This window comes from Dermacentor albipictus, chromosome 1, assembly GCF_038994185.2.
Source record: "Dermacentor albipictus isolate Rhodes 1998 colony chromosome 1, USDA_Dalb.pri_finalv2, whole genome shotgun sequence".
Taxonomy (NCBI): Eukaryota; Metazoa; Arthropoda; class Arachnida; order Ixodida; family Ixodidae; genus Dermacentor; species Dermacentor albipictus.
In genome coordinates, this window is record NC_091821.1 from 423,410,670 (window position 1) to 423,425,834 (window position 15,165).

General features: G+C 50.3%; 1 protein-coding gene across 1 annotated transcript in view; it reads right to left on the minus strand.

The window, feature by feature from the left end:
- LOC135896994 (uncharacterized) overlaps nucleotides 1–15,022 on the minus strand; it is a 171,480-nt gene extending 156,458 nt beyond the window's left edge. The window contains exon 1 of the mRNA XM_065425557.2: nucleotides 14,942–15,022. Within this exon, the coding sequence (XP_065281629.1) occupies nucleotides 14,942–14,966 (25 nt within the window). The 5' untranslated portion in view covers nucleotides 14,967–15,022. The remainder of the gene's footprint in view (nucleotides 1–14,941) is intronic.
- Between the last annotated feature and the right edge of the window lie 143 nt (nucleotides 15,023–15,165).

The following is a 15,165-nucleotide window of genomic DNA, read 5'->3' on the forward strand; positions in this document are numbered from 1 at the left end:
GGGGAAAAAAGGGGAACATATTTATGCGAAGGGCCAAATTAAACAAAAAAATAGAGAAAAACCAGACAGAGAAATGTTTTTAGGGAATACCGGAAGCGCAGGGATGCCGGGAGGGTAGCCGAAGAATGGGGAACTGAGAGAAGCACTCAGGCGCGCGATTTGGGGAGACTCTGACGACGAGAAGAAAAAGAAAGGCTGAAGAAAGTAAGAAAGAAAAAGAGAGTGTCAAAAGGGGGGGTTTAGGGCGGGCATTTTTCATTCCGCCAAGTGCGCCACACGCCGGGCAACGGATGCGATGCAGGCACGCGCTGCGTGGAAACGAACGAGGGAATAACGAGGCGCGCACGGGCCGCTTCCATCAGTTTCTCACTGGCCAAAAAGAGAATAACGGGGCCGCCTAAAATACACAGTCCGGCACCGCCAAAGCCAGCTATAAGCGGAGAGACGATTTGAACAAATTCCCCGTCACGTACGCGGGTGCGCTGTTGTTGACGACTCGCCGATCTCGCAAAATAACGCGCACGAACTGATTAATTACGGAAGGCCAGTCAAGAATGCGGGTTATCAAATGGAAACGTAAGGAGAAATAGTATTGGGTTGTATTGGTAGACTATATACAACTGGAACGTTAATATAGAACACCTTTAACATTAGATATATGACTTGGTATATAAGCCAGCAATACAACAACAGCGACAACAACGACTACACCAATAATAATAACAACAACAATAATAATAATAATAATAATAATAATCAACGACAAAGTAAAACACGGGTGGTGGCGCCACCTGCCACCTCCCAAGTCTCGGCGCGCTTCCGGTGACGGTCTCGCGCGCGAGCTGTTAGTCTCGTTTCGCGCAGCGCGAGATTTTGCGCGCTCTGCACGATAGTAGCGGTATAAGTCAGTGCGAGAGAGAGAAGGAGATTCTTGATGGGAAGGAAAGATTGGGGTAAAGTGCAGCGCAGTAACTGTCTCTCAGCAGAGGACACCTCAACCGCGCTGCACAGGGGGTAGGGAATGAAAGTAGGGGGAGAGAAAGAGCACCAGAAAGTCAGTGCGACAATCACGAGCGCTGACGCAGACGTGAGAGGATGAAAGAGCATGATCGCGGCGCTGGAATACGGTAGAAAACGACATAGCTTCGTTCACTGCGGGCGGGACTGGACGACGTCGGAATAAGCAGACGAAACATGTGCATTATTAAGGTAAGATGTTAAAAATAAGAGAGAAAAACACGCAGACATTCGGTTTGTATGTTTTATTATTGCTTTAATTCGTCTATTGAAGCAACAGATTACACAAATAACTGATGTTGCCTTGAATAATTCTCGAAGTTACGTGTCCCTGTGAGTGACGTCACAGCACTGCCTTGTACGTGGGCGCACTTGTGCGATTGACGTCGACTCTCCGGCTGTGAGCGTGGCGCCCGCGAGGATAAGGGCAATCGGTGTTTGGTTTGAAATTTAGGCTCTTTCCGCGGCGCGCATTGTATGCGCTGCGCTTGCCATCTCAAAAATGGCTATAGATCCGGTGAGGGTCCCTTTAAATATCCTCCCCCCCCCTCTCTCAGCTTAATGTTCTACAGGCGTCATTCTGACACTGTTCGGTCTCCCGAGTGCAATGGTGCAACACACATCCTCTTGACACAACCTTCCCGGCATGTGTACTCCACCTCCGGCTTTTTACATGTATAGTACACGGGAATGACATCGGCGCAGCAAATGATTCCGAGAGGGAAGTAGATAAGCGAAGGAAAGCGGCGCCCTTTCGTGCACAAAACGCAGCGTCGGCAGCCGCCAAGCCCCTGCGTGTGTGTGTGCAGAGTACACACACAGCATACAGAACGTCGGCGAGTCGTCCCATGCATGAGCTCAGTTAAACGAGGGCCGCTGGCGGCACGGACAGAGGGAATAAGCGCGCCGACTGCAAGGAGCGGAAATGAAGCATGCGATATGCAGATCTCGAGGAGGAGGAGGGAAGGGGCCCGCGCGGCGGTGTTTGTGCTCCTCCGACACAGCTGCACAGCTCGAAGAGGGGAGGAAGCGAGGACAGCAGTCTCCGCTTTCAGCGCGCCTTTTCCCTTCTCCGTGTACCGGAAACAGGGATCGGCCGACGGCGGTGTACAGTATAGGTGCTGCGGTAGCGGCTATGGTATACACGGCAGCGCCGCGGTGCAAAAGTCGCCAGGCGACAGCGCCGACTCTTGTCTTCGTGCCGTCTCTGGGCCCCCTTTCTGCATCCGTTAGCCACGTATCCTTTCACGTAGCGCAGTAGCCGTCTTTGTCTAAAGAGCCAGTCTTCGTGTAAACATGAAAAAAGAGGAAAAAAGAAAGCCTGCTAGCGTGCGACCCAGCGAAGTTGGTCGCTGGCGGAGGGAATTGTGCATCGCATATCGCTATGCACTCTGTCTGCCGCGTTCTGCCATACTTATCGTTTTATTTCGCACAAAGTTCAGCTAAAATGGGCTGGGTGGGAGGTCGTCCGTCCCGGTTAGTCTTGTTTATACAATCTCTCTCTCTGTTTGTGTGTGTGTGATAACGACAGTTTTCTTCCTTCTGTCAACCCCTCCCTCTGACGTCCTCCGAAACCGCGTTTGCACCCTCCATAGACGCTTCAGCACAAACTCGTGTAGTCCGTATCGCACTACAAGTACGCGCGACTCCCTGCATGCGACCGTTTCCCACACCCTGCAGTAATTCAAGTCTTTCTCTTCCCGCTAACACTCAAACCATTCAAAGTTTAACTCCTCCACAAATTTTGTCTGCTTTTTTTTTTTTCATCTCCAGCCATCGAAGCAGCCAGAAGCAGCAACAGCGTGCGTGTGTGTCACTCGAACGACGCCACTCGCGCGTCCGTTTCTGCACTGTGTTAAAACGCCTCCCGCATCGCGACGGAGCAAAAAAACAAACGCAGAAAGCGCCAGCTTGCCAACAAGACTCCCACGCACTCAACACAAGTATACACACTGTGCTGCGCCCTCGCACTACTCAACGCCCCCCCGCCCTCTCCTCCTCCTGCTCGTTCTTCTTCAAAAAGACACCCTCCAGCGGGCTCTCAAATTCAACACGTGCGTTTTTGACTCTTTGCCTATCCCTGCCACGCCCCCCCCCCCCCCCCCGCGTTCCACACACACACACACAAACACACACACACACACACAGACAGACACTCTTCGCTAGCCCAGTCCGCCTTGCCTCTATCTATCCCCACTGCGTTTGCGCACACTTTCTAATAAATGCCAAGTGAATACACATAAAAATACAAGGGAATGCGATGAACTGCGTTCGCTCGAGAAGCGGCGCGCGCATCAACTGCCTTTCGGCGCCTCTTCCTCCCAGCAAGCCCGGCGCTATCGCAGGCGCGCGCGCCTTTCCCCCGGCAGCAGTGGCGGCAACTTCCGGTGCTTGCCGCTTGCAGAGGGGCTCCGCAGAGGAAAGAGTCATCAATTCTCGGCGGTTGCGCGGGTGGAGGGGCACAGAAGAGACGGTTACTTTTCGGCGTTGGACTAACTTCGCGACCGACCGAGGAGGCACAACTCGCACGAATTGCGTCTCGGGTGTCAGGCGCGAGCACGGAGCTTCTTCGAGAGGTCGGGGCACTCACGCTGATTCGGATGGAATCGATGGTTCGTTTGCGCAAGAAATATTCAGTGAGATTTCGCAACACGATTCGCAAAGAACACTCGTTCAAGCCCGAAGTACGAAAAAAGAAGCTGGTTTTCGAACGCTGCACAAAGCTGCAACGCTGAATCTATGAAGTTTTTTTTTATCTCCTCTTTAACGGACACATCAAAATCGGAAAAGACGACTGTATTCATCCGCCTGGCCGTCGGTCTAGTAGGACAAACCACGATAAGTGCGTCCGGCCATTTAATACGCATTGCAATACGTTTAAGTTTTCCTACTTCCCTCGCGCTGTGGACGCTTGGAATACGCTACCAAGCGAAGCTGTAAATAATCCAAATTTAGATCAGTTTTGTTCTCTAGTGGAGCAGCTAATGGACCCTGTATAACTACTTTTCCTGTTGTAAAACGCCAGAAAGTATCTCGTAGTGTTGTATTATTTTCGTGTGTACATTTTTCTCATGTATAGCATACGATTCATAATGCTAGATTTCCCGTTTTCGTGTGCGCGAAGCGTAACCATGTAGGTAACATAATATTGATGCACTTGTTGTTGAAAAGTGTTCTAATCTACCTCATGTTTTCCTGTTGTCTGTTCCTGTTGTTTGGGAACTTGTATCTTATTACCTGCCTATGATGATGTAAGCCCGCTCCCTGTATAGATCTGCAGAAGACCTACAGTATTGATAAATAAATAAATAAAAAAATAAACGTGGGCGGCGAAATATTTGTTGGAGCGATTTCGATCTGCAGTTTGTCGTACGAAGCCTCCACGAGTTGCGCGTGTCCGGTGACGAGCAACTTTAGCTAGTTCGGTTTACTTTCGAAAGTTTGCTACGGGAAGCAGTCGCGTCCGTGAAGCGCTTGCCCAAAATCGTACGGTTGATAAAAAAAAAAGAAAATACTGTGCAGACGTGGGTCACGGGCGGCGGATTTCACTTGTATCGCAGGAAAAGTCGGATTCGATCACGTGCCTCGCGATGCTCCAGGTGCCTGACTATACGCTCACACCAAACTCGCCACGTACATACGACGCGAAGATGCGTGCTCAAAATAGCGGTAAAAAGAAGGTAAAAAGCGTCTGTAGAAGTGGTGGTCACTATGCCAGCACTGACGAATGAGCTCTGCTGTCGGTATACTAGAGAATGATGCGACATAAGACGAGCGCACATATAGCAATTCTAAAATACTAGCAAAAAAAAAAACAATGGAAGAAGAAAAAAGCAAAAGAAACAAAGAACACCCCAGCCAGAGGAGTACGAAACCAAAGGGCGCGTCGGTTGCATCGTTTCCTTGAAGTATCACACTTTGTCGGCGACCTCCTTCGTGAATGAGGGGAGAGTAGCACACCCCAGCGTTACTTAAGCTGCTGACTGTAACCCACGCGGTTTCGGTAAAGCTTACTCCACTAAAGAGGGCCCCGCACCGAATAAAAAGTGGGTGGTCGATGAAAACAAAGCCCAGCTATGTATGTATAGGGCCTTGACCAGGCGATCGCTTATTTTGCCAGTGATTGCTATCACTGATCTACGCCGCTCTGACTCACTCTCTCGTGTCCAGGAGAGCCCCACGAAGAAGATATCTCGAGCTCGTACAGGGACACCATCTCACAGAAAACTTGGCGATGTCAACGTATACGAACCTCCTACACTGTAAAATAATTTACACCGTTAAACGTGAAAAAGGGTGTAAATGTGTATATAACTCACACGCTTAGGGTGTCGGTTACACAAATCACACCCTAAGGGTGTGAGTTATAGACACATTTACACCCTTTTTCACTTTTAAGAGTGTAAACTATTTTACGGTGTACGCGATGTAACCGCGTGGAAAAGATGGCAAAGCTGACTTGCTCGGCGCGCGCTGCGGCTTTCTTTCGTATTTAGTCCCCATATTTTTATTCTACGGTAGCCAAAATTCATTACAAAAAAAAAAAAAAAAATTCCACGCCTAGAGTGTATACGGCGATTGCGATCGCTGCCTCCGCCGACGTCTACACGGGAGGGCGGGCGAGGGTATGCGGACGCTTATCCCGCGTCTCCTCCGCCGCGCAGCAGCCATGCACCCAGCCACGGGCGCGATCGATGCCACGGCGAGGTTTTTGCCCCCAAAGTCGTTCCCGCCTGGTCACCGGCCGCGGCGGCGCAAACGCGCGCCGGCGCAGCACCCCCTGCCCTCCCCCCCCCCCCCCTCTCGCGCTGCGCACGCACGTCTGGGTCGTGGTCAAGTTTAATCAATGCCCGGCACCAGCAGCAGCAGCTTGGCCATCGAGGACTCTCTCTCTCTCTCTCTCTCTCTCTCGCTTATGTAGGTATATAACGGGACGTCAGCGAGTCACGGGATTCCCCGGCGCGCGAGGTGCATGGTGGCCGCCGGTTTGGCCGCGGAAGTTGGGCGCATTTCTTCCTTTCCTTTCTATTTGCGCGTATACATTTTTGCCATTTCTGCAGCGACAGCACGCGGGACGTATATTCCCGATGGCGTGGCGTGGCCGTCTTCTCTCCGATAATGGATGGGGAAGCGCGGAAGCGGCCACGGCGAATGTCATTACACACGTTTCGCGCCTACCTGCCGGTAATGCCCTCGGTGACAGGAGAGCGGGAGTGGTGGTAGCCAGGAGGAAGGCATTACGCCGGGAAGACGGCTTAAATAGCGGCCGCGGCTAATGTGGGAGGAGAGCACATCGAGCGAGTTTCGGCCGATGCGAGAGGCCTGTCCGGGTCGCGGCAGGGCGGCAGAGCTGGGCTGTGTCTGTGCAATCGTTTAGTGTATACGTGGTCACCCTGTGTAGTCGGGAAAGAGATGTGTGCAGCGCTACTCGCCATGTCAGGCGCGGAAGTCACCGTGGCGGAAAAAAAAAAAGAGTCACTCGACTGTGAATGTTGGGGCGCTTTAGCAAAGCGCTCGTTACTACGCTATGCCGATGCAACACCGACCAGTTGTCATCCGAGCATGAGCGGCACAGATCGGCTAGGACGCGCGCAGCTGTAGCTATCGGTCTTCTAAAACGCTCGAACGCGCCAGTATGGAATGTCAGGGACCATTCGAGAATCGTACGTCAAAACACCATGACAAAAAAAAAGAAAAAAAAAAGAAAGGAAGAAAGAAAACATATTCCGACAAGCGACCATCAATAACGCATCTCTCTCTCTCTCTCTCTCTCTGTTTTTTTTTTCCTTATACTGACGGCTCCTTACCGGCCAGCATTTGACGACATGCGCGAACCCGCTTGCAACCAGCTTAAATGTACCGAAAAACGGCACGTTTGTTCGCCGTTTCGAGTAATAATCTTTGCGAAGTAACTGTTTAAAAATTTAGCCACATCGATTTCATTGCCCGAGAAATTTCGCGCCACGCAATACAGATCTTGTTATTTTATTTATTCATTCATTTTGTCCGCACAAAGGAATGTGACAGTATATAGCGCCATCACCCGTGTATACAAGTATACACTTGCGCGCAGCATACGTATACGCGCCCACGTTATTATAGGCGCATTCAAGTAACACAGCATCCGACGCTTGCCGAGCAGCGATGACCACATATGCGCGACAGTACACTCTTAAAACGGTTGCACCCTTTGGGGTGTATATTTGTCCCACAACAATAATCGTCATCTGCCTTGCTTGCGTTTCCTTTCCTGAAAACTCGGCGCTCGCTACTTTCCTGTCGAGAATGCTGCGTCACACTGATAAGGCGCATGCCGTTCGTGACTGGAAAGTACCGGGCTCGCAGCGTTAAAGAAAGGAAACGCGGGCAGCACGGATGACGATTATTGTTGTGGGACAAGATACGCCCCAAAGGGTGTAAATTTTTCTAAGAGTGTACACTCAAAGAACAGTTTACACCCTTTGGCGTGCCCCTTCTGCCACACAACGATAATCGTCATCTGCCTTGATGCGTTTCCTTTCTTTAAGGCTGCGAGCCCGGTACTTTCCAGTAACGAACAACACGCGCGTTATCAGCATGATAGCATTGCCGATAGGAAATGCTATCATGCTGATAACGCGCATGCCGTTCGTTACTGGAAAATACCGGGCTCGCAGCCTTAGAGAAAGGAAACGCATCAAGGCAGATGACGATTATCGTTGTGTGGCAGAAGCGGCACGCCAAAGGGTGTAAACTGTTCTTAGAGTGTAAGTGGACTGTCCACATCAACCGCCGCTGATTGGCTGGGGCCGCTCGTCTCCTCCGATCGCTCGCATAACTCCATCCAATCAGCAGCGGCCGAAATGGACAGTCCACTACGTGGACTCTCACAGAATACCCCTCCCGGGATATAACACGATGGCGTTGCATATGCAGGTCAGCTGACGCGCCGCTTGTGATAATATTTGTTTACTCGCGCGGCTTTTCCGTTGGCGTTGCTCTAGCGGGGGCGCTCGTGTATCATACGCGTCAATCTATAAATAGCGCTCGTTCGCGCGAACAGCGAGATGACATCACGCGCGCGCGTCCGGATGAGCCTTCGTTCCGGCGCCGCGAGCAGCAACAGCTTTGAAACACAACGCAGCGCTGCATGGGGTTCCGTTTCCGGGCTCATCGCGACGCCTGTGTGAGAGCGCAATCGCCCGGTCTGTGAACCTGGCAGAGGAGAGAGAGAGAGAGAACGCGGTTTGGGGTGATTCGGTACATATAGAGCGTTTAAAATCTCAACATTCTTCAACAACGAATTATGATTAAGTGCTATATTAAGGAGTCCAAATTTATATTTTCTTCCGTAAATGCGGCGCAAACTTTGCAGGAAAAATGAAGGAAGACAACAACAACTTGTAACTTGTACAGCATGAATATCTAAGCCATTTCAGGTCAGTCGTCATAATTACAAAGATTCACTGGCGTAGACTGATATTTTCCTCTTGTGCAGGTTACGCGTTATGTCGTGAAAAGAACTGAACTATGTTACAGGTCACAGGCGCCTGTTATGGAGTGCATGGGGAGCTTTCTGATGCAGTAAGGAACGCGAATTAACAGCGGTGATACAGAGCAACCCGTCGAACCTAAATAATAATAATAATAATACCTTGGTATGGTGCACCTCTTATAACTTTCTTTTGCATTACTCTTTTTACTAACGTGACTTGGGATATAATTTTGTTTAGCAGATGTTTACGCTTGTATTCAGCGCTATGTTCCAATATTGTGTTCTTTTTTTTTTTCTGTCGCTAGTCGGAACATTCAAAAGTAAATAAATTGCCTCTCCGTATGCGAGGCACTGTAACTAAAAGGGCTACACTTATTTTACACCCTTTCGCGTGTGTGTATATATATTATATATATATGCACAGGGTGTCCCAGCTAGCTTGGACCAAGATTTTAAAGATACCCAAGAGCTCTAGAGAAATCGTACCGACTGCGTAGTAGCCGTAGTCGCATGCAATAACGGCCAGTATTTTCTTCATCACGCAGTATTAATTAATTCATATAAATTAGTGGACGTTTTAATTATTGATTGAATCGCAAACACATCAATTATAAAGTTGTTGGGCACTTCAAATAACCTCCGAATCAAGCATTTGTTTAGTGCTCAACTTTGCCTCGTTGTTTTTTCCGAGAAAAAACAAAAGCGCGCGAAACATCCAAAATACGAAATAGATAGGCGCTCGCGCGCCGCTACTCAAGCGCTCTCAAGCGAATAGCCACGGATACAGGGCTTTACTAGCGGCGGCAGCTCGATACGGGGCTTCACGCTATGTGATGGTCGCGGCATCAAGAGAACACGCCGCTGACGCATTGATATGCGTTGCGGAGCCTTGTACCACGCGGCGATAAGAGAATGCAGCCGTATATCTTTCAGTGGTTGCTTGTAGGCGCTTGAGTAGCGGCGTGCGAGTGCGCATCTATGTCGTATTTTGCGGTCTTTTGTTTTTGATTGAAAAAAAAAACAACCAGTACCACTTCAGCACGAAATAAATGCTCGATTCGCAGGTTATTTAAGGTGCCCGGGCCTACAACTATGTAATTGATGTTTGCGATTTAAGCAATAATTTAAAAAATTCACTAATTAAAAATAATTAATACAGAAATACTTAGTTATGAAAAAATGCTGGCCGTGTGTACACACGACTACGGCGAATATAATCCATCTTCCGTGTATTTCATTTAACACTGCGCTGGCCATTTTCCTGTCAGGCTAGCTGTAAGCCACCGGGCGCAGAGTTAAAGAAAAGAACTTGCACGCAAGTTAGATGACGATTATTGTTTGAAGACACGATGAACCTCGAAGGGCGCAAGGTTACCTTAGGGAGTATCATGGCTCCACCCGGCAAAAGAACGGTCGAATATAGGAGCAAATCCTACTCTCTCGGGCTACGCCTTTTGCTTCGAACAAAAATAACATGTCGCGGAAATCTATAGTTTCGGAATACTTGGGAAATAACTGTCGTTGCGTGGCGCCCGGCATACGTCGGCATACTGGGGTCGCTTTTTCAGAGTACATCTCTGCGGCAGTTAAATTTGTATATGCGCCTTTACAGTGACCTACACAGATTATCGATACTACTGTCCCTGCTGATTGCACGGACACATAGCTATGCGCTTCGAAGGCGAGCAGTCATTAGTCCTACTCCCGTGTCTCGAAATGTGAGAACTGGCAACGTAGCTCTCGCGATAAAATCGCACGCAAAAAAAATAATCCATACTTTATATCGTCGTAATGATCGCGACGTCTCCTGTGTTTCGCTGTCAGTTCCGCAGTACGCAACCCCCCCCCCCCCCCCCCCCGAATTTTCACCCACTGTGCTTTAATACACCCCCGACTACGAGATGAAGACCAGATGGTTCATCCTGCTTTTCTTTTTCGTCTCTTTAAAATGTTTTTTGGAAACTTCTGCCTAGCAGGTTTTGCCGAGATTGGACAGCTAGCTTTGGGTTTTGAAACCCCTATCTGTACTCCTATAGGCTAGCAGCAATCCAGAGTGGTTGTTGCATTCTTGACCCGAGCCTTCTTAACTTTCCAGATTTATCTCTGCTATTCATTACTAATTCTTACCAGTCCATTATTCCGAAATTTCTTTCATTTTGTTGCCTATATAGATGACAGTTTGCAAACAGGCGCTGCATATTTGCAGTCCTTCGAATACTACATTTGTGGTATATCTGCTTCAATAAGTTGTCCATAACGAGTTGAGATGACAGCAGCAAAAGCAACGATGAAAGAAAAAAAAAAGGGGGGGAGGGGGTCAATCGTGACGTCAACGGCCGAATAAGAAACCTGAGATAAACGATATCTTGAGAATCTTCAATACATCCGACACACCGAATTGAGGAGTGCCGCGTCAACCCTTGCACGCACAGAACTAAAAACTGCAAGCAAGCTCCGTTCGATGCGGGTTAAACCTCTGAATGCGGATGCGTAGTCAGTATTAAAAAAAAAAAGAAGAGTCATTTGCAAAAGCGTTTTCACTGTAGTTGTTCCTTGCGCAAATCCACCGTTACGTGCGAATTACCACGGCCACTGAACTTGGCGAACTGAGCACGGTACATCGGCTCACAACAGCGGCCAACAATATTCAACTCAGAGCTGCCGCCGCCATCTCGATGAATACTAGGCGACGAAAGCAGTCGGCTCACAAAGGTAACAAAACGAGGGGGGCGGAAAAGAGGAAAAGGAATGATTGTCACGGAAAGGAGGGGCTCGCAAAACTCAATTTGCAAGGTGACACGTTCCGCCGCGCGACAGACAAGGCTACATAAGCCGGGCGGATGAATAAATAACTCGGGAACTATGCGGTGTGCGTGTGTGCCCGAGTGCGCGTATAGAAAAATAAAATAGAAAAGAAAAGGGAAGAAGGGAGCTCGGGGGGTGTAATTGGACAGAACACTCGTCGTCGCGGCGGTGGAATTTGTCAGCCAGACCAGAATTGAAACGCGCAAAAGGAAGCAAACGACATCAACCCTTTTAATTCCACCCCGAGAAACAAAAAAAAGAAAAAGAAAAACGAATAAAACAAACGGCACAGTTCGCTCAGACTTCGGCACGGAGCCCCATCGTTGTCCTGCGTCACCCTCAGACGAAGGCAGTAACCGAGTCACGTTGGACTTCCCGCGGCCCCTCCTCCTCCCTCACCTCCTTGCCGCCACGCCCTTTCGTTCGAAGAACGCCGAAAGGTGAAAGCAAGCGATGCACAAAAAGAAGAGTGGAGGATAGTGCATGCCAAGAAAGACATAAAAAACAAACCGTGCAAAGGAAATCCGCCCGAAGTCAAGTCAGAGCCAACTCAATCGTATAAGCCAATAGAGATCGGAAGAAGGCGGCAGCAAGCGTAAGTTAATAGGCGAAAGGAAGGATAGAAAGGGTTTAGAGGGGCGGGCAGGAGACAGAAGCAAGCGAGCAACAGCGCGGCTCAACTGTAGGCTCTATATCGCAATTCTATTTGAGAGTTAACGCACGGTGGATCTGTCTGCCGTTACTGTGCGCTTTCTTGTTCCTCTTTTCCCTACCGAAATTCAGTTTGGGTTAGAAAGAAAGAAATAATTAAAGAGGGTTGCTGTCTCCTCTTCGGGGAATCACTCATTTCTTTTTTTTTTCTTTAGAAGGTGCGTGTGGGTTGGTGGAGGTGAGGGGAGGATGTGTTAGAAAACAAGAAGCAGTTGGAGCAAATGAAAGATTTTATTATTATGGCACAACCAGCGACGGGGAGAACGTAAGAATTCGAGGCAAAAGCACTGGAAGAGGTATTGTGCAGACGACGCTGGTAAAGATGCACGACCGCCTAACGCTCTCGCGGTGGAGAGAGAGAGGTCTAATCTCACATCTGGAGGCAAGAGGAGCGACAGCTACAGAAAAAGACAACGGAGCGCTACTCGCAGTACAGTTCGCGATGTGGAAAAACGAGGAGAAACGACCGAGAACGGCTGTGCGGGGGAGAGGTGGGGAGCAGAGAAACAATGCTCAGGAGATGAAGATGAGGAAGGCCGAACCAGAACGTACGATGACACGAGGCGATAAATATAAAGTCGGGAGGCGGAAGGGTGCTAGGGAACGTCGGCTCCGTCGCTTGGGGAGAACGCCTAGGGAGTGCGGGAAAGGGGAAGGTGTAGGAGCGGGGGCGGGAGAGACGCGTGCCCGGAGCAGCACTGGTCTCCTCTCCAACACCGCGCCTGCTGCTTTCCATAAAGACGAGGGAGAACGAGCGCTTTTTGCGAAACGTCCATGCCTCTCCTCCAGCGCGGCCTAGCTTCGCCTCCCTTCTTCCATCCCGGACGCCGCCTGCCTCTGGCAGTCTCCCTAGCTCTCTGGTCGGGGAAAAATCGATCCGACGCCCGGCTGGTGCTAGTACGCAGTCAGGAGCTAGACAGAGCGAAATGGAGAGGGACCTCTCCTCACGCTGTTGCCGGCACCCCCTGTCGCTCAGCTAAACAACATACAGGCAAAAGGAAAGACGGCACTAACATTTTGCAGCCACCTCACCCCTGCCGCATAGCCTGTGCGAGCAGAGCTGCAGCAGAGGCAAAACGAGAAATGCGCAGCAAGACCGCTCATAACAACAGCGCAGAGAGGAATGGGGGCTTTCACCTTCCCTTTTGTTTCCCTCTCGCTCCATCCCTCTATCAGAGAAAACGCTCTCGCTCCATTCTATCCTCTCTGCTCGCCTCCCCCCCCCCCTCAACCCAAAACCAAACTCCTCTCCTCTCGCCCCTTTCCGCCGCCGCTCAGCCCAAACACACAAACCAATCGCGGAAGGTTTCTTTTTAACCTTCCTTTTTTTCCCCTCCCATTCACCGCCACTTCACCCATGTATGCCTCCTCCTCGGACCAAAGTGCAAACCAACACTAAGATAAACAAGAGTATGCAAGAAAAAAAAAGAAAATGACCAAGAAAAACGGGAGCGAAAACTGCCCGCAGTTTCGAGGAGAGGAGGTACGTCACAGAAAGCTGAGGGGAGGGAAGCTAGAGAGAGAGTGACTCGTTTACTCGTCTCTCCTGGGTCTCCCTGGGAAGACCGCTCTCCTTTCCCTTTCCCTAGGAATCCCACTTGCCAGCTCCGCGTCCTCTCCTCTTGCCCTTAACCTTCCCCGTCCATCTCCCACTCCCACCGCTTGCCTCCGCTTCCCGTGGGCCCCACGCGTCTACTCCCGTCTACCCTCGCCTCTCTCATCCAACGTCTTCCTCTTTTCGTCCCTTCCACACCCCTATTACTCCTCCTCCCCGCGCCTCCCGGCGGCACAACGAACAAACACCACCGCCTCATCCGAAAAAGTGCCGGCGGCCGACGCCGCCGACGAAGAAATGTCCGAACACAATATGGCTTGGGCGTGGTCCATCTCTTCGGAGGCCTTGCGCGCGCACAGCACACACCACACACACACACGCCGCCGCTTGCACGGATGGCTTCCCAATTGGGCGCCGGTCAACAATCGGCGGCGCCTCGTCCCGGCCTCGAATTTGTTCGCGAGGTCTTTCCTCCGGTGGGGCGGCTCCTCCTTGACGTCTTTCCTCTTTCGCTTCCGCTGCACCGTCGCAGGAGTCACTCCGGCACTCAAGTCTCCCATGTAGCAGACGGCGGCTGTTTCCTCTTCAACGGTCCCACAAGTCCGCGCATCCACATGTGCGCGATTTTAAAATCTGCGAGCGCAATGTTATTCCAGCAAGCGAGTGCGAAAAAAAAAAAAGCCTAAACAGAGGGTCCACCGACTGAGCAAGCATGTAACACAATAAGCGTTTCGGTTCAGAAAAACGATGGTAATAAACAAGAGAAAAAAAATGTTTTAACCATCTAGAAACGTGGAAAAGCCCACGAGTCACCACCGTACACACATGCCATGTTTAAGCTCGGCACCGTTTTATTACGCCGAGCTCAGCACACGATTTCTGATTTCATAGCACGCAACACCTGAACATACAGAACCAACTACCGCGCGTTCAGAGGGCGCGCCCACTAGGTTCCAAAACCGAAACGATATGTTAGCGCGCGCACAGGGCGGAGGAAAAAAGAATGTTTTTTTTTTTCTTGGGGTGGCATTGTACCGCCGCTGCATGCATACGACCGCGCACCATAAACTTTGCTCTCGGAACAAGACCAGAGCAGCAAGAACTGCTGCTTTTCGCAATGTGACGGCGAACGCTTCGCGATGACAGCTCCCGGCGTGACTCGGACGGGGAGCGCACACACACAGCGCCGGCGCCGTCATGCAGGAGTCGCGCGAGCAGACGCTTCATCGCATTGCTGCAAGATGCGTGCGCTTTAAGTGACGCAAAGAGCTTATAAAAGTTGGCGAGACGATTACAGTTCTCCGGTGCAGACGTTGGGAGTCAAAATATCCTCGGTTACTGCAAGAAAAGCGATAGAGAAACGAGAGATTGTCACTCACGAGGAGTGTCGAGTCCTGTCGCCATGGTAGAAGCAGAAGACGCTTAGCCGGCTTAGCCTCGAGCGCTGCACCGAGCGCTTTTATAAGGAGTGCTACTCTCGACACCAACGCTACGTCTAGTCACGCTGCAAACAGTTAACGCTAGCTTATATATTCCAGCAAATCAGTTTACTTTATAAACTATTAACTTAACTACTGGCTGAGTCTGGTAACATCAATTCAGT